This window comes from Mauremys mutica, chromosome 2, assembly GCF_020497125.1.
Source record: "Mauremys mutica isolate MM-2020 ecotype Southern chromosome 2, ASM2049712v1, whole genome shotgun sequence".
NCBI classification, from domain to species: Eukaryota; Metazoa; Chordata; order Testudines; family Geoemydidae; genus Mauremys; species Mauremys mutica.
In genome coordinates, this window is record NC_059073.1 from 145199504 (window position 1) to 145223808 (window position 24305).

Here is a 24305-nt window from a genome sequence, read left to right on the forward strand (position 1 = left end):
ACTTCAGGCATGGTTCATGCATCACTTCCATCAGGTTATCGTCGCTGACTTCAGTGCAGTGACTCCCAATTTACACCAGTGTACTTGGAAAGAGAATCAGGACCCTTGGTGCATCTCCCATGACATGCTGCAATAATGCCTGCTAATAATCTCCACTGGGCACCCAATTGAAACAAACCCATTAGAAGGGAATAAAGGGACGTATAATCTGTTGGTGCAAACTGTCACAGCTTTATTGAGTGCAGCTGACAGGACACCCATTTACACCGGCGAGGAAACTGGCCAAAAGTAATGAAACCCCAAGCACATTGCAGTAGTTTTTCACCAGTGTCACCTGCCCAGTGGGCTGGGAGAGCTCTACAGCCAGCATGCTAAGCCCCTAAGGGCTCTGTCGTGACTCAGCAGACCTATCTTCAATTCCCACCTCTACCACAGATTCCACATATGACCTTGGGCCAGTCACTTACCCTATCTGGGTCTCGGTTCCCCATCTGTCAAGTGGAGATGATAGCACTGTGCTCACTCATTAGGCTGTCCTGGAGGACACATTCTTTAATGACCATGAGATGCTCCGAAACTAGAATGATGGGTTGTCAAGGGCTCCCCGTGCCAGGCACCCTACAGAAAAACAAATTAACACTGAACTCAAATGGCCACATGGGCACTAAAGTGCATAATATAAGCAATACTCCTTTGCAGAGATCCTAGGCAAACACTGTCAAGATTAGGGGCCTGACCAACCAGGTTCCTTGCATTAGGGCAGGAGTGCCTTCCTTCCTAGTCCTGGCTTCTCCCAGGACTGGCACCTAGTAGACGCAGCCAGCCCTTTTTATCTGGCCTGCTGAGCGTTGATTGGCTTCCACCTGCTTCCGGCTCTTCTAGGCGCTGGAGGACCAACTTTCACTGATCCTGCCTGCAGATGATCATGGGAGGCTTCTCTGGGCAATCCCTGGAAGGTCCAAACTGGCTGCTCTTGCCTTCCAGAAGGACACCTTCTTAGGAAGGGTTGCACCAAAGCAACAGGGCCTCGAGCAGGGGTCAGCAAACATTTGGTACAGTCAGTCACAGTTTCAGGGACACTGCACCTGTATTGCACCTTCATGGTCCACCAAGCCCTCCTGGCTCCCAGCAGTCACCTGTCTTCAGCGGCAACCCATGTCTCTCTCCCCCCTGCTCGGGGCTTTTTAAGGCTGCCCAGTTCCCAGCCTCACACTGTGATATCCCCAGCAAGCCAGACTGGCTGAACAGGCCAGTGCCTGTGCTTTGCTTTGCTTTCTTTATGAAGACTACGAACAGCGTAATTACCAGCAGTCAGAAGTTTCCATGCAGCTCTTTCTAAGCAACCCCCTTTATTCTTAAGGTAAAAGCATGACAGAGAAAACTCACTGAAACAATCAAAGAACCTACATGCCTGCTAGAGTGCTCAGATCACTCCACAATTCCATCCTCAGGCTCTGGTAGGTGTCAGTCTTTCAAAACCCATGACTGGGTTTTCTCCATGGTTACATGTTTGTAACTCTCAGATTCCAAACCAGAACCCTGGCTGGGCAGATCAGCCACTTCTCTGTACAACTCAGGCCTTTGATCTCCAGTCTCTGGCAACAGCTGATCAGCAGACATTCACCATCTCCTCAGGGTGGAGCTTCAGGAGGCAGGTTTTTGCATAACCAAAAGTGGGGAATGTGCATTAACCTCTCCCTAGGTATTCCTCAGGAAAGCCACTTACTATTTATTGTCCCAAAAGTCCATTCTTGTCTAGCACGTTTTCAATCCCCAGGTCTCCCTTCTGTAACACCTCCCCCATCCCCCAGAGAGGTGACATACAATCCTGATCCATAATACATAAACCCTGAATTTAATACAATGGCCCCCCAAAGATACTTCAGTTTAATTCAGTAAAGTCTCCCAAGTATCTGGCAGAATGTTGCCATATCTATCAGACTCCCCATCACATGGGGGTAGGTAGAACTGTGGGGGAACTGTAGGAGACCCCCGGGACTTTCTGGGGGAAGTTATGTCCCCAGAGACGTCTTTGCATTGTCTGCTTCTGTGAACCATGCCTGGAGAGAACTGTAGTGTAGTTACTTCTCACCTCATAGTTATCAGGGTGGAGCAATTTGCCAATTTCCTCTGTCTTTATTTTTAAACAGATCTCAAAACTTACCAGAATTATGAAACTCTTCCTTCCTGTATTGGAGGCAAACAGAGAGATGGTATCTAGCCAGGGGTGAAAGTAACTTAAGGGACTTACCAGTACACATGGTGGCTGGGGTCCTGAGCAAGATGTGGGGGGAAGGCATTCAACCGGAAGGGGCGGGGCTAGGGCCAGACTCCCCCAGCCAGTCCTTTGGCGCTGCCCGGCCTGCACTGATTTAAAGGGCCTGGGGCTCCCGGCTGCCACTACTGCTACCTCAGGGCTCCACGGCGATTTAAAGGGCCCGGGGCTCCAACTGCTGGCGCGGTGGCGGCAGCCAGGAGCCCCGGCCCTTTTAAATCACCACCGGAGCCCCATGGTAGCAGTAGTGGCGGTGGTGGCTGAGGCTCTGGCAGTGATTTAAAGGGCCAAGGGCTCCAGCTGCTGCCGGGAGCCCTGGGCCCTTTTAAGTTGCCGGGACCCCAGGGAAGCTGCCCCTTTTGGCCACTCTCATCAGTGGCCCTGCCAGTACAGTCGGCTGTTACTGGTACGCCGTACCGGACTATACCGGCTTACTTTCACCTCTGTGTCTAGCTGGTGTAAATGGGTGTAGCACCACTGGAGTTAAATGGGCCAGATCCTCAGAAGTGTAAATCAGTAGAGTCAATGGTTGGATGTACCAGCTGTGTTCATCCATGTGAGACTATCATCAAGTACTTCAGAGTCTCCTTAAATCAGTGCCAGGAAATGCTGATGCTGAGTTAGAGACACTGAAATACTATGTCTGATCAACTTTAATGCTGGCAAAAGGTGCTCTATTGACAACCCTGGAGAGCAAAGTCCATCTGTTATTGAGTGAAGCCATTTCAGACAGCAGCAAGGCATGAGTTCCCTGCGCTGCTGAGAAAAGTCTGTCCTGAAAGGACCCTCGATGGGGGTGAGGTCAGTCTCCATAAGAACGGCTGTACTGGGTCAGACCAAAGGTCCATCTAGCCCAGTGTCCTGTCTTCCGACAGTGGCCAATGTCAGGTGCCCCAGAGGGAATGAAGAGAACAGGGAATCATCAAGTGATCCATCCCCTGTCGCTCATTCACAGCTTCTGGCAAACAGAGGCCAGTGACACCATCCCTGCCCATCCTGGCTAATAGCCATTGATGGACCTACCCTCCATGCACTTATCTAGTTCCTTTTTGAACCCTGTGTTTCTTGGCCTTCACAACATCCTCTGGCAGGAAGTTTCACAGGTTGACTGTGCATTGTGTGAAGAAATACTTCCTTTTGTTTGTTTTAAACCTGCTGCCTATTCATTTCATTTGGTGACCCCTAGTTCTTATGTTATGAAAAGGAGTAAATAACACGTCCTTATTTACTTTCTCCACACCGGTCATGATTTTATAGCCGTCTATCATATCTCCCCTGAATTGTCTCTTTTCCAAGCTGAAAAGTGCCAGTCTTATTAATCTCTTCTCATACGGCAGCCCTTCCATACCCCAAATCATTTTTGTTGCCCTTTTCTGAACCTTTTCCAAGTCCAATATATCTTTTTTGAGATGGGGCGACCACATCTGCACACAGTATTCAAGATGTGGGCGTACCATGGTGTAGAAGGGTTTGGCCGGAGCTCGTCCCTCCCCGGGACGGCGGGGAACCACACCGCCTCGCTACATCCATCCGGTTACGTCAGGGAACTAGTCTGCCGCGGGTTCTCATGCCACGGCAGCGGTAGAGGCAAAACAAACAGTGACCCACGCCAGGTTGGCAGGCAGTTGCGAGTCCCACGCTCCGGTCCTCGGACGGGGTGGAGCAAACGGGTAAGCAACAAGCCCAGGCCCTGGCTCCGAAGGGCCTGGCAGAGGGGGAGACGGCCACCCGTGAGTTGGGTGGCAGGGGGGGACGCAGGCCCACCCACTCCACCCTGTCCCAGCCTGGGGCCCTAGCAGTGGCAGAAGACCCGCTGCTGTGTCAGTGGGGATCCTGGCCGCAACACACTGACATTGGCTCTGGGTGTGCTGCAGCCAGACTAGGGTCAGTTGCCCCCGGGCTACTTCCTACCTCCCCCTCTAGAGGTACCTGCGTCTGGGTGGTGTCCTCCAAGGGATCCAGCTCCATGGGCTCCTCCGGGTACCCAGAGAGCAGTAGGCTTGGCAGCTCCTCTGGGTAACTGGCACAGGTAGGCTTAACAGCTTCTCCGGGGCCAGGGCCGCCAATTGCCGAGGTCTCCCCACCGGGAGCTTGTCCACAGGCGACTGGGTCTCTAGTGAGCTCTGGGGTTGGGCTTTTGTGCTTTCTGTCCTGCACCTTGACCTCTGGGGGGGCAGGCGCAGACTCCACTGGCTCCGCCCACTTTGGCGGCCGGAGGGGCTCGTGACTCCCTGGGGTAGCGGGGGCTACACATGGATTTACATAGAGGCAATATGATATTTTCTGTCCTAGTATCCATCCCTTTCTTAATGATTCCCAACATTCTGGTCGCTTTTTTGACTGCCGCTGCACATGGAGTGGATGTTTTCAGAGAACTATCCACAGTGACTCCAAGATCTCTTTCTTGAGTGGTAACAGCTAATTTAGACCCCATCATTTTAGATGTATAGTTGGGATTGTGTTTTCCAATGTGCATCACTTTGCATTTATCAATATTGAATTTTATCTGCCATTTTGTTGCCCAGTCACCCAGTTTTGCCCCAGGGCTGCCCCAAAGGGGCCAAATCCTGCCATTTGTGCTGTGGAAGCCAGCAAGCTAGGAGCTGGAGACCAAGGCTCTCATATTTGGTCATGGAGCACTGGGGACAGCTTAAAAATGTAGGCCAAACTTGGCAAAAGTGAAGGGCTAAAGTCAGGCACCTGATTCACCTAAAGTCAAGCACCTGATTTCCCAGAGGTGCTGCACCCTCACAACTCTCCCAGAGTATCACTGGTCCCTGATCAACCATGGGACCGATTTTCAAGAGTGCTGAGCGCCAACAACTCCGCTTAAGGGGGCATGTAGCAGATCTCTGACTCACCACTGCTGGTCGTCCAGGAATTAGCTCCTCAGCCTTGCAGAGCCCCCTGGTGGCCGCTGTTTCGTCTGCCTCAGGCCCCCGTGTCCCTCCTGGATCCCGATGCCCCTTTTCCTTGGGGTTCTGCCCCCTGCAGTACCCCCCACACTCTGAGTCTCCCCTCCTAGGGGAACCCCCAACCCGCTATACCCACCTTGTCTCAGCGGCTACTGCCAGTCGTCATCTAGCCCCCACTACCTGGGGCAAACTGCAGTCTGTCATGGCCACTCATCATTGGGAAGGGGTTTGGACCAGCTGCCTCTGCCTATCCCCAGGCTGCCCCTCTGCAGCCCCAGTACCTCCTTCGGCCTTCAGCAAGGCCTCAGCTCCTCTTGCCCTTCCCCAGCCCTGCTCCGCTCCAGGTACCCTGTGCTCCCAGGCAGCCAGGCCCTTCTCATTCCAGCCTTGGAGTGAGACTGACCCAGCTCCTCCCTCAGCCCTTATATCAGGGCCGGCCACAGCTGTGGCTGCCTCCCCAGTCAGCCTACCTTTTCCCCTAGGAGCGGGGTAACTGCCCCACTACCGGGGGGTTAGCACTCAGGCCTTCTGCAAAGCAGGCCCCGGGTCTCTGATGGGAATTGACAGCCCTGGAGCCATTACAGATGTACATTCAAAGATGGCAAGCCTTTAAAATGATCAATAACATGGAAGCAGAGCCGAGCAAAAACAGGATTCACGTCCCACGGGGAATTTGGACATTTTGAAATTTGTTTCAGTTCCGATTTGGAACAAAACCTCAAAATTTCTCATGGAACAGAAATTTGGGAAAGAATAGGATTTGGAACCACTGAATCATTTTGTTTTCATACTATTGAAACATTATAATTTTGTATAAAACATTATAAATGTAAGATCATAGTAAATATGTGCTATATATGCTATGATAGTAAAATTCATATTTTAATATGGTAGCAAAGACAATAACATTATTCAAAACGATAAAGTCAAAAGGAACTTTTCTGACATTATCTAAACGAAGTGAGAAAGTCAAAAGGATTTGCGTCGACGCTTTGCCATCAAAACTTTCGTTGAAATTCACACATGCAATGAAACTGCATTTTTCTGATGCAAAACTCTTCTGCTGAATTTTTTTTACCAGTGCTACAAGAAAGAAAGAAAGAAAGAAAGAAAGAAATAAAGAAAGAAAGAAAGCGTGTAGACATACCTTGAGGATATGTCTATACACCAGCGAGGAGCCAACAGCTGCGAAGTTAGATACAAGGGCTAGCTCTGCTCTGCTCAGGCCCCTCACAGCTCTGCTGTCGCTCACCAAGCCATGTAGTATCCCCACCCAATCATGAAGCCGCATCTCTCACATGCATCCAGGCCATCTGCTCCCTGCCTGATGTTAGCACCAGGAGATTTTTCTCAGGGTCTCTGAAATCCTTTTGCTCCCTGAGCTCTGACCTCCCAGCTGGTGGTGGGATGCGGAGTCCCTCGAGAAGGCGCGTGAGTCTGACATGTCCCTCATGCTGTCCAGAGTGTCTTAGCAGCATGCTGACTGCCGGCGCGAGCGGGGATAATGGGCCTTTGGCCTCCTACACAAACTCTACCAGGAGGTGGGCCAGGCTGGAGAAAAGAGTTCGGATCCAGCAGCCCAGTCCCACCTCCAATGCCACCATTTTGTTTTCCCCACAAGGAAGTTGAGTCCTGTTGGAAATGTTTCCCCTCAGTCTCCTTCCCTTTGTGTTTCTAGCAGGTCCTGCCTGCACATGTCTCCGCTGCTAAAGCCTCCATCCAGATCCCTGAGCAGATCAACCAGAGGAGAGGCGCCAGTCCCAGGTGTTATGCTTGCTAGGACGGGACTTTGGGAGTCTACCCAGTGCTGTGTGGACAAGATCAATAAATGTCACAGGGGTCTGTAGTCAATGGAAGATTCTCGTTGGCTTTAGATCAGAATTTCACTGTTGGCTCTCAGGGCCTCGCTTAAGGAGCTCTGGTCCCTTGCCTCCCAGCTGAGCACCAGGCAAGCCACAAAGAGAAAGAACAAAGCAGGGAAAGGTCCCCTTCACCATGGATCATTGATCCAGTGATCCAGACACAGACAGGGAACCATCCAATTCCAAGTTACTATCTACCCAGAGCCACAGATTGTGGCCTACCAAGCCACAATTCACAAGCACAACAATAGGAGATATAAAATCTCATGCTTCAGGGCATGAGCCAACCTCTAACTAATAGGGGTCAGGAAGAATCTTCCCCGGGGGGCAGGTTGTCCCATCAGTGCAGGGGCTCTTGCACCTTCCACTGAAGCAGCTGGTGCTGGGCACTGTCAGAGAAGGGCCAGCTGGATCTGTGGATCAAGCCATTCTAGCAAACCTATGTTCCTGCTTTTACCACTTCCCATTGCTGTGGCTGTTAGAAGTACTAAGTGACCCTGGATTTGATAGCAATGGTCTCAGAGTTCCCTGGGGATTTGCATGAGATGCAATGGGGGCAGCATGTCAGGATTCAAACCACCACACCCCCGGCTGGGTGCTGCTGCAGCTGTGGTGCTCAGTGGGTTAAGCACACTGCAATACGTGCATTGAGATTAGCATCTGGCAAGCCCCATGTGGCGATCCCTAGGGCTGGGCTCACTCAGCGGGAAGGAACATTGGCCTGGAATCTGAAGAAGGAACTGAAGTTTCCCCAGGCCCCATGGGTCTCAGCCTCCCACTCCTTCCCCTGGCAGAAAACCATGGTGCCGGACAATCCCCAGTGCAACACGGCCACCCTGGAAATGGCACCAGGCATAAACTGCAACTTCCTCTAATGTGCTTATCCAGCTCTGGGTCCCCAGTGCCTGGGGTCACCCCAGGCCTTCCGCAAGGGGAGAGGATCATGGGAGAAAGGAGAGATGCACAGAGTCTGTCTGCAGAGAGACCACCACAGGGGTAAGAGGCCAGGGCCGATGGCAGCTGTGTACCTCACCCTCTTGGGTCACCTGGGTCGCTTGTTTCCTTTCCTCTGAAACCCCCTCCAGCTGATTAATATCATCCTGACCCAGAGAGCCCAGCCCCAAACATCAGATCCCAGGGGCTGGATCCCTGGCCTGGGATGGGAGGCTGTGGGTCTCTCGGAGCCAAGTCCCAGGGGGAGAAGGAGAGACAAAGATATGTGGGGAGAGGGGGAAAGGGAGTCAAGAGACACCGATGAAGAGAGGGAGATGGAGAAGGGGAGAGGGAGGTGCAAATGGAGTGGGAACCGCAGACACTTAAATCTCCATCTCCCAGTCATCGGAGGCCTGGTTGTCGGGAAGCCCTTAATAACGTCTGCAAATAACAGTTGCGTCCTGGCGCCGACGGCAAGGGGAGAGAGGCAGGACCGCGCCGGTGCTTCGGAGGCTCAGCTAAGGTCTGTGGGAACCCAGCTTTGCATTGGGGAGGCGCCCCGCCTGCTCTAGAAAATGGAGCAAACCCTGCACAGCATGTGGGAAGCTGCTGAAGGCTGGGAGCAGCAATTCCCAGGGCGCCTCCCTGCCGAAGGAGTGCTCTGCCTGCCAGGCTCCGGGAGTTAACTCCTCTGTGCCAGGGTCCCTCCTAGGAAAGCCTGCAGCCGGGACTGGCTCCCTAGAGCGGGCGATGGTATGGGTGTCAGTCTGCAGAGCTGTCAGTTGTGGAGTATCCTTTGGGTTGACCCTGTGACCTTCGCCCCTGCCCCGGCTGGGTCAGTTTTTGCTAGGTGGATAGCCAGGTGGAGTGGCCATTCCCACACCTGAGCAGGCGGGGCCTTCGGTTGCTTCCCTGGGCTCCGCCCACTAATCCCAGTCATCCAACAGGCTGGCGTCTTTCCAAGCACTGAATTCTCCCAGGGCGCTGTTGCGTGCCAGGGGATGGAGTTCATGTCCTCGTTAGGGCAAACTGGAAAGGGTTTCAAACACAAGGGAACACCTTCCGATGGCGCGGTGGCACCACTGGAAACTAAAGGGTCTGTTTCCGCTTGAACCGAGTGGGACCGAGAGGGCACATTTTTGGATTTTCCCACACTTTCCCCCTTTTGACCTCAGGGGAAAAATGAAAAAAATTAAATGGAAATGGAAAAAATGAAAAAGAAAAATGAAAAAACCCAGGCCCCTCCGCGAGTAGCAAAAACTGGAAAATTTCAAACTGTAGCAACACGTTGCACATCATCCCAAAAGGCAGTTTTCATCTAAAAAACTTTTGCCTTGTTCTGGTGATGATGTATGTGCATGTGACGGGCTCTGGGCGAATTTGACCTCTGATAAGGCCAACTCGATGGGTGATGGTTGGGAATTTGTGGCCCTAACGGTTTTTCGTCCCCATCCCCCAGGAATAGCACACTGGTCAGGGATGGCTCCAGGCACCAGCGAAGGAAGCAGGTGCTTGGGGCGGCCAATGGGAAGGGGTGGCACAGCCGGGTCTTCGGCGGCGGGTCCCTCAGTCCCTCTCGGAGCGAAGGACTCACTGCTGAATTGCCGCCTAAGAATGAAGCGGCGCAGTAGAGCTGCCACCAATTGCGGCTTTATCTTTTTTTTTTTTTTGCTTCGCCACTTGGGGTGGCAAAAAAACTGGAGCTGGCCCTGACACTGGTTATGGCATTCAGGTGGGAAGGGGGTAGACCCTTGGGTGGGCTGCGAATCTCTCCCTTTGAAGCTGGTCCTCCTTGTATAAATAACTACATAGTCACTGGGGCAGAGAGAAACTGATTCCATAGCCCCGTGGGAGTCCCAGATTCAAGTCCCTGCCCTGAACCTGGCTATTCTGGGATGGGGCTCACTCTCCTGCCCAGCTCTAGTTATTACATGCAGGGCCGGCTCCAGGGGTTTTGCCGCCCCAAGCAGAAGAAGGGGAAGAAAAAAAAAAAAAGCCGCGATCGCAATCTGCGGCAATTCAGCGGGAGGTTCTTCGCTCTGAACAGGAGTGAGGGACCCTCCGCCGAATTGCAGCTGAATACTTGAAAGTGCCGCCCCGCTCCGGAGTTGCCGCCCCAAGCACCTGCTTGATAAGCTGGTGCCTGGAGCCGGCCCTCATTACATGACAACCATAGCACAAGCCCTGACGGCATGTCATGACCACAACACGCAGAGGCCAAACACCGAGTGAAGCTCCATCAATTTTATGTGAGTTAATCCTAATTTGCAATTTAAGTTAGAGGAAAATCAGGCCCATGTTAAACAAGACTCGAGGACCCAGGAGAAGAGTTCAAGCCAGGGACAGTGCGATGGCCAAAGAGAAGGAAGGGCTGGCAGCCGGCGAGCCAGAGGGCTCATGATGGACGAAGTCAGGAGCCTGTGGCAGGCAGGAGCGGGGAGCCGAGGGTGCTTGGTGGATGAGGACCAGGGACTGTTCAATAGCTAGGTGACAGCGGGTGCGAGAGGCATCCGGAGCAGGACGGGAGGCACAGTGATGGCCGCACAGGCCCACTCATTGTCTGTTACCTTGCCAGCAAGGACGTCTTCACAGCGGCTGGGAGCGCGGAAGACAGATACGCGCTCGCTCTGGTCAACCTAGCACTGTGAAAATAGCGTGGCTGCAGCCGCCCGGGCAGTGGTGTGGACTAGCCACCCTGGTACAAACCGCGTGACCTCTTGGGTACAGACTTAGACAACTAGCCCATGGCCATGCTGCTAGCAAGGCTCTGTCTCCCTGTGCTGGGAAGCACGCTCCCAACTGTTGTTAGCCATACGCTGTGTCCCACCACCATAAAACACAATACGGCCACATTCAGAACCGGACCAGCAATGACTTCAGCAGCAAAGGGCACGCACGGGACATAGAGATGGGATGCAGTGTCAGCTAATGCATAGGGACTTAGGGCATCAGATTTGTTCCAGTCTGTGCCACTGATTTAGGGCAAATCACTTCATCTCTCTGTGCTGGCATTTCCCCTCCATCCAGTTTAGATTGGAAGCTCTTCCGGGCAAGGGCTGTCTTCCAGTCTGCGTGAAAACAGCACATAGAGGGGCTAACCCGGCTGGAGCCTCTGTGTCCTTCTACAAGTAGGTCAGGCGTATGTGGCATTAGGTTCTGATCCTGTAGTCTATGGGTCTGTGTGCAGGACCAGGGGCTGAGATAGTACATGGGCCAGGTGGCTCCTTGGAGTGGATCATTTTTTGTTTATTTTTTATTTTTTTCCATGCGATTCCATAAATAACTGTATCTTGACCTTCCAAAAAAACATTTTGTTCTATTCCTTGCCGTGAACATTCTTCTCGTCCGGCCCTGCTGCCCGTTTCCCATGTTGGGTCACAGAGTCGTTTATCAAGCAGCCAAAATGTGTTGGCGGAGCTTTCAGTAAATAAACCAGCCCCAGGAAAAGGCTCACGCGCGAGGTGCTCGGGGTTTATAGTCCAACACGGACCCGGAGCCTCCGAATCATTTACGGTGGGAACTCAGGAGCATTTCTAGACTGTATGTAGCTGGATTAGTAACAGAGTCGGTCCACTAGAGATGTAGTTTGAGTTAATTTGACTTCTACCTTTATTTAAAAAAAGAATCCAGGGTTGCTTCTGTTCTCACAGCACCAGTTTGACACCCCTGTCCCTTGGCTGATTTCAATGGAGGCGCTTTAGATTTGCAGGTGTGTTAGGGGTGCAGGGGAGAGTTTGGGGTCACCCTTAGGAGCGCAGGAAAATGGGGCCCTCAGAGGAGACCCAAGCCCAGCTCTGGTGAAGAGGTTCACTTGGCCTCCTGCTCCAGTCCTGCGGCCCCAAGGGTAGGATTTGCTGGAGAGTTGTTTCCTTCCCAGCTCCAGCTGCGAGAGCAGAGAGAGTGAGTCATCAGTTCTGCCTGGAAGCTCCAGAATGCACTTCTCCGGCCCCCGTGATTAGCACTGGATCTCCCTGCTGCCAGCACAGAACACATGACCACAGAGCCCCTCTCCCATCTGGGATCTAGCCAGGCTCTCTCCTGCCAAGCCTGGCGAAAGCGTGTGAACCTCATGGGACCTCGTGTAGCCCTATCACCGAGCCCCCTATTGAGCGCCCTAGATGGCACTGATGCAAAGGGCAGAGTCCTGACAGCCCATGAAGCCCCTGCCGCGTCCCTCAAGCTGACCTAGGCTTGCATGCCCCAGCTGAGTGGGTGAAGTCAATGGCAAAACAGGGTCAGGATTTCACCCCCTTAATTGCATATTCTTAAAGGCCTTAAAAAACATGTCTGGTTTTGAGGCTCAGCCTGGAACTGTGCCCAGGGTTGGCAGCCAGGACTCCTGGGTTCTGTTCTAAAATATCTGCTCTAGTTCAACCACAAGTCATGTGGCTCGATACAGGCATCCCTGGGCGAGAGCCTCTGGCTTGGGCTATGCGGGAGATCAGAGTGGCTGATCATAATCGTCCCTCCTCCTGGCCTTAACATCTAGGAATCTATCCCCAGCTCTGCCGCTGACTCACTGGGTGACCATGGGCAAGTCACACAGTCTCTTTATGCCTCAGTTTCCCCAGCTGCAGAATGGGGCTCGTGATACTTAATTACGCCCCATGCCCCCTCTTGAGGTTATTGCTACACAGTCAATAGCTGGAGAGTGCTAAGAGTTATTATGGCCCTCAGACAGTACACACACTCGCTTATTACAAAATATCTTTTATTGTTAAAATATCTCAAGACTTTTCATCAACATCATTCCACACACACTACAGCAGGGAAAAAAACAACTCCTGCCTTTCACAGGGGATATGGTTACGGGACACAGAGACTCACAGCAGCTCCAAAGAGAGCCCGTGCCCATCATAACCCACCCCATGTTGCAATGCCACATGCAGCCAGAGGCAAAACACAGGAAGCCCAAGTGGCATGCATCATCCCACCACCCCTGCAGGTGACAGGTTCGGAGGCAGCAAACCTGCTCCTCGCTTCCACTGGATGTTATAGGTTCTCCTCCTCTCTTCCCTCTACAGGGTCAGGGGCAAAAATCCATCCCCGCTATTTTTCATCTCTCCACAGACTGCTTGGAAAGGGGGCAACGCTGCATTTCGATGCGGAGTCCATAAGTGGTAACAAGATACTTTAAAATCAGCACTGGCTAATTGTAATTTCAATAACCAATTGGAGCCAGAATGATCCACACTGAAAGAGCACAGGACTGGGAGTCAGGGCGCCTGGGTTCTTTTCTCACCTCTGACACCCACTTGATGTCTGAACCATAGGCAAGTTACTTCCTCCCCTGAGAATCAGTTTTGCCCCCTGTAAAATGAGGATCATTGTTACTCACTCAGGCTTGTAAAGTGCTTAGAGTTCTACGGATTTAAAAAGCTCCGTACAAGTGTCAACGCTTACTGGTTCTGGATCCCACTTTTGCAGAGTTCCAGGCAGCTGACTCTGTACCTAGAGTGTATGGGTGACATAAAGACCCGGGAAAGGAGATCCCATCCCTGCTGTGGGGGGGTGGTATGGTCTTATTAAACACGGGTCTAAGGGGAAAGTGACACAAAGCTCCCACAATGGCCAAGGAGTGAGAACCAGAAAGATGTCTCCCGCTCACAGCTCCCATTCTGATGTGCAAAATTAGGCTGTTGTGTCATTCTTAAAAGAACGATTCAGGCTTAGAAACACCGTATCAACGCTACTAACACATCCTTGATTAACCACCTTCTCTTTCTCACTTGCATTCATACCGTAGATGCTTTGATTGCATGTTTTTGTTCCTTGCAAACAGATACTATTTGCTTTGGAGAGCTCAGTATGCATTTGGGGGGCGGGGAGGACAAACAACGGGGAGACAAACTGCTGAAGGAGCTACAGATCCCAGAGGTAATGACAGAAGCTATCAAGCAAAATAGAGTCCTAGAAGACTCGGCATCCTGGAGAATGGGGCCAGATTCTGTCTGTTTCCAGGATCTGTGAGCGACTTTGACCGCACGCTTTGTTCTGAATTCCGTAGAAAGGTGACGGACTGGGGTAGATACAGAGAAGGGGGGCGTACGTTGTACGGGCTGAGCAAGAGGAAAGGAGGAAAAAAGAAAGAATTCTTCTTTTCATAAAAAAAAAAAAGGAACCAAGGAAGGAAAAGCCTCACACCCAAACTCTCCTCTCGGTCCCAAGTGCGTCAACCCTAAAAAAAACCTTGTGTCCATACCAGCTTGTCCCTCCCCAAGTTCCCCCCCCCCCCGCTAGCAGCTCCACTAGTGGGAGTCCTGGCGTAGACACTGCACCTGCCGCCACTGGCCTTTTAACCCCATGCTCACAGGAGGTCATGCTGACACGGTGTTAAAAGCACAGGCTGTCACGGGAGCCTTGTCCACACTAGGGCCCCCACACTGGGAACTGTCACCCAGAAATCCTAGGGCATGGGTTCTCAATCCGGGGGTGATGTCCACCCCACCGTCCCCATGCTGCTAAATGGGAGAGACGTGTCTGAGCTAGATCCCAGCTCCATTGGAGCAGGGTTCCATGGGCGGGGGGGGGCTCGTCCCAGCATGAAGGACTCGGTGAACCCTGGCTCTGTGATTTAGCAAGAATTACCCCAGTGAAGCCGAGAGCAGAATCTGGCCCATGCAGACTGAAACCTTTACTGCATTAAACCTCCATGATCACATGAGCTCTGTACAAGTATGTTTGCGACCCACCACTCAGCTGGCATAAAAGGGCACAATGCAGCTGTGACCAGCATCAAATTTGGCCCTTGCCTTCCTAAGCAGAGAGAAAGTGTGGCCCGGGGCAGATTTCTTTCTGAGTCTCACCACACCAACCTCCAATGGGAGACAGAAAGAAGGAAAAGAGACTGGCAGGAGACTCTCTTGTGGTTACCTGGAAGGCAGGTCACACACACTCTCCTCTGTAGAGTTGGTGGGAAGAGAGTTTTTCTCATCCCACCCATATGAATGGCATGCACATTAAGGGCTCCCCAGCTCGGTAGAAAATACATTGGCAAATGGTCCTGGGTTTTAACTCATTTGCAGGAAATATAGAGAGAGAGATATAAAAAGGCTGATCCAAAACAGTCTTTAAAACAGTCTTTTGTATCCACTGCCCATCCCCGCTCTTTGCAAACACAAAAGCTGATGAATAAATAGACGTGTTTTAAATAGCATCGGTGGAATGTTGCCACTATCCCCCCCCCCCCGCCCTCTCCCCCACACCTCAACCTACAGTCTCCCACCTCCCCTCTGCTCTCTCACCAGGCAGTCTGAGTCCCCTGCCTGCAGAGGATCTTGCGGAAGGCCTTGCGGAAGTCCTGGTTGAAGATGGTGTAGATCACAGGGTTCAAGGAGCTGTTGCAGTAGCCAATCCAGAAGAAGAACTGGAACACGCTGTTGGGGACCTTGCAGAGTTCTGGGCAGATGGCCCCCAGGCTATAGAGAAAGAAGAAAGGGAACCAGCAGAGGACAAAGACCCCGATTACCACGGCTAGGACGAAGGTGAACCTCTTCTCCCGGTTGAGGTGGGTCTTCCTCTTCCAAGGGTTGGCACTCAGGGTCTTCACCCTCCTCACCAGCAGCACCTCCCCCTTGGCAGTGGCCAGGGTCTCCATGCCCTTGACAGAGCTCTGGGGGTGCCCGTTGCGCTGCTTGAGGCTGCAGTGCGGGGAGCGCTCCAGCAGACTGGAGCCAGAAGACTCTTTCTTCTCCGGTTGGGGCTGGCAAGGGTTAGTGGCAGATGGTGGCACCTCCTGCTGCTCCTCCAGGCTCAGGAGAGACGTCCTGTGGGCAGGGAGTGTAGGGGTCGCCGGCTGGTCACTATCCTCATTGGGCACATGATGCCCATTGGGTTCCCTTGCACCCAGCTGCTGGGGAGAGGTCTCAGAGGTCGGGCCAGTGATTTTCTTAGATGTCCCCTTCTTCTCAGCCTTGGGCTTCTTGCCCCTGGAGCCTTGCCGGGTCCGGTGCTTGGCTATAAAATAAATCCGCAGGTAGACCAGGATCATGATGATGCAGGGGGCAAAGAAGGAGCCGATGCTGGAGGAGAGGATGTACCACGCCTCCTCGTTGAGTTTGCACTGCGGCCTGCCATCCTGGCTGTCCTTCTTGTTCCCCTTGTAGATGAGGGGGGGCAGGGAGATGAAGGCCGCGATCATCCACACGATGAGGATGATGCCCTTGATCCTCTTGGGGGTCCTCTTGGAGTTGTACTCGATGGCCTGGCTGACGGACCAGTACCGGTCCAGGCTGATGGCACAGAGGTGCACGATGGAGGAGGTGCAGAAGAGAACGTCCAAGGCCAGGTAGATCTCGCACCAGGTCTTCCGGAAGTGCCAGTAGCCCATCAGCTCATTGGCGAGGGAAAAGGGGATGATGAGGGTGGCCACCAGGATGTCGGCCGCCGCCAGGGACACCAGGAAGAGGTTCTGGGGGGCCTTGAGGGACCGGCTGGTGAGCACGGCGATGATCACCAGCACGTTGCCAAAGATGGTGAAGAGGATGAGGAAGGTGATGATGGCAGCGATGGCCGCGGTGGCTTGGACCGAGTAGCCCTCGGGGCTGTCCATGGCTTGGGGCCCACCCAAATGAGGCTGCGGGGGGGGGCTTCTAAAGAGCAAATCCGGGAGGGGTGGGGAGCGCCCCGCTCGCCCCGCGCTCCGGGCTCGGTTGCAGCCTCGGCTCCCCGCGCTCAGAAGCCCCCATCGGGGCCGGGGCGCATCAGCGGGGGAGCCCCCAGGCTGCGCGCTCCCTCGCCGGCCGCGCTCCTCGGCGCGCAAGAAGTTTGCCCAAGTCTCGCCCGCCGGCCCCTGCGCCTGCCTGGGCTGCGGGACGAGCCGGTAGCCGCCTCCGCCGCTTTTGAAGGCAGCCGCGGCAGGGGCTGTGTGGTCGTTCCCCCATCCCCGGCGTGTGATGTCAGGCAGCTCCGCGCCATCCCCTTGGCAGGCACCGGCAGCGGGGCGAGGAGGGAGGAGACAAGGGCTGGGGCGGGGAGAAGGCGGGGGGAGGAGGGAAGCTGCCGCCGCTTGGCAGAGCAGCCAGATCCACCCACCTCGCTGCAAGTCGGTGCCCCGGGGGCTCGGCCTCCCCCAGCCCCCTGGATGCGCCACAAGGGACTCCGGGGGGATCCTCCCGTTTCCACGCATGGCCCGGCACAAGTCCCCCTTTAGCCCCCGCTAGGGCTTAGGCTCAGAGACCTGGGGGTTGGGGCAGGGAAAGAGGGGCCCTGCTGCAAAGTTTGAGGACACCCCGGCCAAGCGTTTTTAAGCCATGTGAGCGGTAAAAGCCACCACCCTGAGTGGCCCCCCAGAGACTTTCCTCTGCCTCAGCTTCCCCTTGAAACTCGCTGGCCTTGGAAAGGAAGGTGCCAGCCGGGCTGGCAGGATAGTAAAGGCTGCAATGAAGCAAAGCGGGGAGTAGCCATGTGCACTGTGGCCCGGGCCTAGATCGGTCATGGGATGCCTGGGTCTGTTCCCAGCCCTGCCCTGTGAGCTGAGACAAGTCACCGCCCCTGTCTCCCATGCCCCGCCCCTGTCTATTTAGAGTGTGAGCATCTCTCTGTGTCTGTGCAGCACCTGGCACAATGCAGCTCTGACCACATCCAAACCCTCCAGGCACTTCTGGGAGACAAACCCTAGAACTGATGGGCCCTGCTGGAACCAATCCAGTTTCCACCCATTTCAGTGGGCGGCAAGGTCCCAATCCTGCACATGCTGATGGGAGATGTTTGCCACTGAGCTCAGCAGGACCAGGACTGGGCACTATGCAGGGTGTGCATGATCCTGGGGTGTTCTGATGGCTGGCTGCACTTTCGAAAGAACAGCGCCATCACTGGGTCTTCCTTTAGCTCCAGAGGGAGAGTCCGGTGTTTTAAAGGATCCTGGTACCAGTGCTGGCTTTGCAGATGTTGGCTGTTTTACTGTGGGGTCGGCATGTCCTTAAGGTTGCAAACACGGACTGTTACCAGGCTGATTCAAACGCCCCCTCTTCCTCCCTCCCCCCCCCCGCCCTTGTAGCTCAAGAACAAAAAAACCCAAACTCATGCTGCTTTCACGTTTAAAATCAAGGACCAGAGTCTTCAAGGCCCCTCCTCCACTGAGTGACATGAGAAAACAGAAAGCAGCTGCAGCTCCTCAGTTGTGGATTCCCTCCCAAGCTGGTGAAGAGCCAAGAGAGCCATCCCCACCGTCCCCCGGCAGCCCCTAGCACAGGGACCCATGAGGGGCACCGCTGCACTCTAGCGATTTCTAGCAGCTCTTTGGTTACCCTAAATGATGCCAGTGCCAGGACTGGGTTAGAACCAGCTCTGCTTTGCCTGCACTTGGCAGCTGCCCCCAGACCCCAGCCCCAGTTCTCACGGTGAATGGAAACATTTTCTGGGCGCCGTGACTGAATTAAGTACTTTTTGAGAGTAAACATCTTTACGATGGCTCCTTCTCAAAACGCTAGCCAAGCATCCCATATTTCCTGCAGCCCCTCCCTTTGCCAATGAAATCACATTACCCCACCCCTTCAGAACCCCCACCCCCCCAGTCACTTTTTGACATTGGCGCCTGCAAGAGACATCGCTAAAGGGCAGGAATAGGACAGCGTTACGGAAACTGTCTTGATTGGAGAGCCAGACACGATTATCTCTCAGTGATGCTGATGGAGAGTGAGAGCCCAGTGGCAGGGATTATTTCAAACTGCAGGATCTGGCAAAATGTCCCCTCTCCTATCTAACACCTCCCCCCCCCACCATATCCTAGTATCTGAGCACCTTCAAATTAGTGGGTAAATGTCTTTATCCTCACACGTCCCTGTGAGGCAGGGCAGTGCTCTGATCCCCGTTGTACAGACAGGGGTGAGACCCAGAGTGGCTAAGGGACATGCCCAGGGATGCTTGCAGCAGAGCTGAGAACTGAATGCAGGCCTCCCATGGTACAGGCTGGTGCCTTAAGCCTGGACCATTCGTCCTCTCCTTTGAGATGAACTGTTTTAAGGGCATCTTCACTTGTGCACATTGGGCCAGCTCCTCCGCTGGTGTACATGGGTGTAGCTCCACTGAAGTACTCAGCACATGGGTAATTCACCACTTGAACAATTTACCCAGAATGATTCTCCATCACTGGCAGCATTTCAATCAAGATGGGTTTTTTTTCTCAAAGATCCGCTCTAGTTCAGACAGGAATTAATTCAGGGAAGTCTCCTGGCCTGTGCTGTGCAGGAGATCAGACTAGATGGTCAGAGTATTGCATCCAGTTTTGGGCCCCCCACTACAGAAGGGATGTGGACAAACTGGAGAGAGTCCAGCAGAGGGCAACAAAAATGATCAGGGGGCTGGAACACATGACTTACGAGGAGAGGCTGAGGGACCTGGGGTTATTTAGTCTGCAGAAGAGAAGAGTGAGGGGGGATTTGACAGCAGCCTTCAACTACCTGAAGGGGGGTTCCAAAGAGGACGGAGCTCAGCTGTTCTCAATGGTGGCAGATGACAGAACAAGGAGTAATGGTCTCAAGTTGCAGTGCGGGAGGTCTAGGCTGGGATATTAGGAAACACTATTTCATTAGGAGGGTGGTGAAGCACTGGAATGGGTTACCTAGGGAGGTGGTGGAATCTCCATCCTTAGAGGTTTTTAAGGTCAGGCTTGACAAAGCCCTGGCTGGGATGATTTAGTTGGGGTTGGTCCTGCTTTGAGCAGGGGGTTGGACTAGATACCTCCTGAGGTCCCTTCCAACCCTGATAGTCTATGATTCTATGAATGGATGGGGCGGGGGGAGTTGTCATGGTATATTTCACAGGAAGCCCCATATTAAAGTATTGACTGCACATCACCACTACCTATTAATGCAAGAGCCCACTACGGTCTTTCAAAGCCAGGGACAATTAGGTACCGATTTGCTTCCCGGTAAAGGTGAAATTCTCCCTTGGGCAGTGGGACCAGCACATGGCCCATGTGTGGCTTAGGTCGGTTAAACAGTACGTAAGTGGTTCATGGCCTTGTACTGGGTCTCTGCTCTGGGATGTCATAGGGACGGTCTGTGACCACTGTAGCAGGAATTGAACTGAACCTATAAAAATCTTTTCAGTGTTTTATTCCCATTTTTTCCTGAGAGAATTCACTCTGATTTTAAAAGCCGCTGTGATCCTCCAGGCTGTCCCCTGGTAGAACATCAGGAATCCAGGCTCGCCCCCTACATCTCTTTCCCAGCTGCCACATGGCACTGGAGAGCTCTTAGACCAGCTGTTTGGTCTAGACACCTTTCCACTCTCGGGCTGGGATTTGCCTGCCGCCCTGACACAGTTCATTCATCACAGGCTTCCACCAGCACTTTAGTCAGAGGTTAATTCCCTCCACTCACCCCACCCCTTCTTTCTTATGGCCCTTTCCAGCTCAGCTTGGAGCAGCTTCCTGAAAGCCTCACCCAGCGCCTTTCATTGCAATGCCTCTGGACACAGAAAGTTAAAGGAGCAATCTGTGTGAGCTGGAGCTACGGGAAGAGCTGGGGCAGGAGCGCCCTCTGCCGCACCACGAGTTGCTTAGAGCTCTCCAGGAATGGATCCTTTTTGCAAGGCCCTAGGTGCAGCCAGTGGAAGAGAGATGGAGGACTTTCTTGCAGCCCCCGGGGATTGCAGTGACACCAGGGCTGGGGGCAGGGCAGGATGCTAGTCACTGCAGGGGGGAAGTCCCTGAGTGACCATTCTAATCTGTAGATGCACCTGCTTAAACGTCTTCGTTCTCCAGGCCCCCAAAAAGTGGAGTCTAGAGAAAACAAGGCACAAGCCAAGAATTTCATACCCAGGAGCTGCTCCCATAGCAGGTTGGGATACTTCCTTATCCCCCTTCCTTCCACAGGCATGGGTGCCAACTTATATGGGCTCGTGGAGCTAAAGCCCCAGGAATATTCAAAATCAGGGGCTCTGCTCCACCAATATTTGGAGCTAGGTTTCGCCCCTTTAAATCCCAGCCGCCGCCGGGAATCAGAGGGCTCTGGGCTGCCCGCTGCTGCAGGGAGCCCAGAGCCTTTTAAATCCCAGCCGCGGCTGGGAATCAGAGGGCTCTGGGCTGCCCGCTGCGGTGGGGAGCCCAGAGCCTTTTAAATCCCAGCCGCGACCGGGAATCAGAGGGCTCTGGGCTGCCCGCTGCGGCGGGGAGCCCAGAGCCTTTTAAATCCCAGCCGCAGCTGGGAATCAGAGGGCTCCGGGCTGCCTGCAACCGCGGGGAGCCCAGAGCCCTTTAAATCCCAGCCGCGGCCGGGAATCAGAGGGCTCTGGGCTGCCTGCAACCGCGGGGAGCCCAGAGCCCTTTAAATCTCAGCCGCGGCTGGGAATCAGAGGGCTCCGGGCTGCCTGCAACCGCGGGGAGCCCAGAGCCCTTTAAATCCCAGCCGCGGCCGGGAATCAGAGGGCTCTGGGCTGCCCGCTGCTGCAGGGAGCCCAGAGCACTTTAAATCCCAGCCGCGGCTGGGAATCAGAGGGCTCCGGGCTGCCTGCAACCGCGGGGAGCCCAGAGCCCTTTAAATCCCAGCCGCGGCCGGGAATCAGAGGGCTCTGGGCTGCCCGCTGCGGCAGGGAGCCCAGAGCACTTTAAATCCCAGCCGCGGCTGGGAATCAGAGGGCTCCGGGCTGCCTGCAACCGCGGGGAGCCCAGAGCCCTTTAAATCTCAGCCGCGGCTGGGAATCAGAGGGCTCTGGGCTGCCCGCTGCTGCAGGGAGCCCAGAGCCTTTTAAATCCCAGCCGCGGCCGGGAATCAGAGGGCTCTGGGCTGCCGGCAGCAGCGGGGAGCCCAGAGCCTTTTAAATCCCAGCCGCAGCCGGGAATCAGAGGGCTCTGGGCTGCCCGCTGCGGCGGGGAGCCCAGAGCCTTTTAAATCCCAGCCGCAGCCGGGAATCAGAGGGCTCCGGGCTGCCTGCAACCACGGGGAGCCCAGAGCCCTTTAAATCTCAGCCGCAGCCGGGAATCAGAGGGCTTCGGGCTGCCTGCAACCGCGGGGAGCCCAGAGCCCTTTAAATCTCAGCCGCGGCTGGGAATCGGAGGGCTCTGGGCTGCCCGCAGGGGCAGAGAGCCCAGAGCCCTTTGAATCCAAGCCGCGGCGGCTAGGATTTAAAGGGCTCAGGGCTCCCCGTGGCTGCCAGCAGCTCAGAGCCCTTTGAATCCCAGCCCCTGGCCGCTGATTGCCCCCTCCCCAGACCCCTGCCCCAACTGCCCCCCAGGACCCCCACCCCCTATCTAAGCACCACTGGTCCTTGTCCCCCATTACCCACTCCCGAGACAACTGCCCCTAACTGCCCCTTGGGACCCCAGCCCCTATCTAAGCCTCCCTTCTCCTTGTCCCCAACTGCCCCCCCCTGAGACCCCACACAACTTCCCCCCAGGACCCCACCCCCTACCTGTCCCCTGATAAACCCCCTGGACTCCCATTCCTATCCAATTGCTGCCTGTCCCCTGACTGCCCCTCCGAACTTCTGCCCCATCCAACCCCCCCTGCTCCTTGTCCCTTGACTGGCCCCTGGAACCCCCTACCCCTTCTCCAACCTTGTAATCTTGTGGCACTGACGCGTTGTAGCTTCATTTTATATCGGCTTACAGGGCGGGAGTGGGGGGGCACCACCATTTTGGGCCCCACCAAAAATTATACAAACCTGCTGCCTATGTCCACAGGCAGCTCCTTCCCTGCCGCCAGCACCCGTCCCCTTCCTGATCATGAGCAGGGCTCTGTCCCCTGTAATCTGATCAACATAGCCCTGGTCGACATTCTCATCTCAGCCACTCCATCAGCAGTAGCCCGTATCCTCCCCTCCTCCCCTTTGGCTCAGCAGAGCTACGTTAGCACCATGGCTTGATCCCCACGGGCACAGGTTTTCAAACTGTGGGGAGCCACGGGAGGTTATCAGGGGGCGCACGAGGACCTGATGTGAAGTCGGACAGTCCCACATCCTTGCTACTTGCCAAGGAGCAGGAGGCAGCTGGTGCACAAGGGGAAAGATTAGAGAGTGAGCCCGCCACTGTAGGACCTGTTGCTACCTTGCACTTGCCCCCAATGCTGGGCTGGTGGCAACAGGCAGCAGTGGTGGGTGGGCAGCTGCAACATGGAGGAAGCAGCTGAAGCCACCAGATGGAGTCAGCAGGCGCAGCCTGGTAGGGATCGTGGCCTGAGGGAGCAGCAGGCTAGGAGAGAGAGCAAGGGGGCTGGGCAGAGCCAAGTAGGGGTCTTGGGGGCAGGGCTTGGCTGAGAAGGAGAGGGGAGAAAGAGGTGGGCGTGCATGGGACATGGAACTACAAAGGGGGCTGCCCAGTGAAAAGCTCTGGGAATCTCTGCCTAGTGGGAACCCTACGTGGCCTGTGCCCCCTACCCTAGACCTATCCCCGGTGCTGATGTGGCTGGGTGGGTGACAAGGGGCATGATGACCAGTTCCTGGGGGGTGGGGAAGCTACCCATGTTACTGAACACCATAGAGCCCCCTGCAACCCTATCTCCAGCACTCATCCCCTCCCCCTACTTCATACCCATCTCACTTGGCACCCAGCAACCTTGTTGGCTCCAGGAAAAGGATGGAGAAGGACCAGCCTCCACCAAGACCTTAAGGCTCCTGGCCAGTCTCCTCTCTACACCAGGGTTCATCCTACTTTCTCTTGCTGTGGACAGCCTGAGATGCTCCATGACTCCTTCCCTAGAAGAGCAGATGTGTCCCAGGACCTGCCCAAGCAGCTCCGGCTCTGGTTTCCCCACCAGAGAAGCCTTTTGCCCTGCCCTTCTCTAGCCACTAAGGAGGACAAGGGTGGGTGTTTGGAGGATGGGCCAGGCTGATCTGGACTGCTCTCCTGTAACAGGGAGGAAGGCGGCCCCTTAACCAACCTGGCGTCATTCATAGAATCGGCATCTCTAAAGCCCTGCCCAGCTCTGCCCCTGCCTACAGCTCATCTGGAGCCCTCGCACCCACCCTGCTCTGCCAAGCTAGCTCATCTGCTCCTACAGGCAGCCGCGTCTCCTTTGCCTCACCCCATACGCCTGGAATAATGCTTCTGTCCCAACCCCCTGTCATGGATTCCAAAGCCAGAAAGGTCCATTGTGATCATCTAGTCTGATCTGTGTCACACAGGCCAGAGAAGGTCCCCTCAATAATTCCTAGAGCAGATCTGTTAGAAAAACATCCAGTCTTGCTTGTAAAAAGTGCAAGTGATGAAGACTTCACTGTGACCCTTGGGAAATTGTTCCTATGGTTAATTACTCTCACTGCTAAAAGTTTACACCTTATTTCCAGTCCGAGTTTGTCTAGCTTCAACTTCCAGCTACTGGATCATGTTAGACCTTCCTCTGCTAGATTGAAAAGCCCAGTATTAAATATTTGTTCCCCATG

General features: G+C 54.4%; 1 protein-coding gene across 2 annotated transcripts in view; it reads right to left on the minus strand.

The window, feature by feature from the left end:
• ADRA2B (adrenoceptor alpha 2B) overlaps positions 1 to 16897 on the minus strand; it is a 115249-nt gene extending 98352 nt beyond the window's left edge. For both annotated transcript variants that reach the window (XM_045004198.1, XM_045004199.1), the window contains exons 1-2: positions 15230 to 16897; positions 468 to 618 (exon numbers count right to left, since the gene is read on the minus strand). In XM_045004198.1, coding sequence (XP_044860133.1) covers positions 594 to 618; positions 15230 to 16536 — 1332 coding nt within the window. In that variant the 5' untranslated portion in view covers positions 16537 to 16897 and the 3' untranslated portion in view covers positions 468 to 593. The remainder of the gene's footprint in view (positions 1 to 467; positions 619 to 15229) is intronic.
• Positions 16898 to 24305: the final 7408 nt, after the last annotated feature.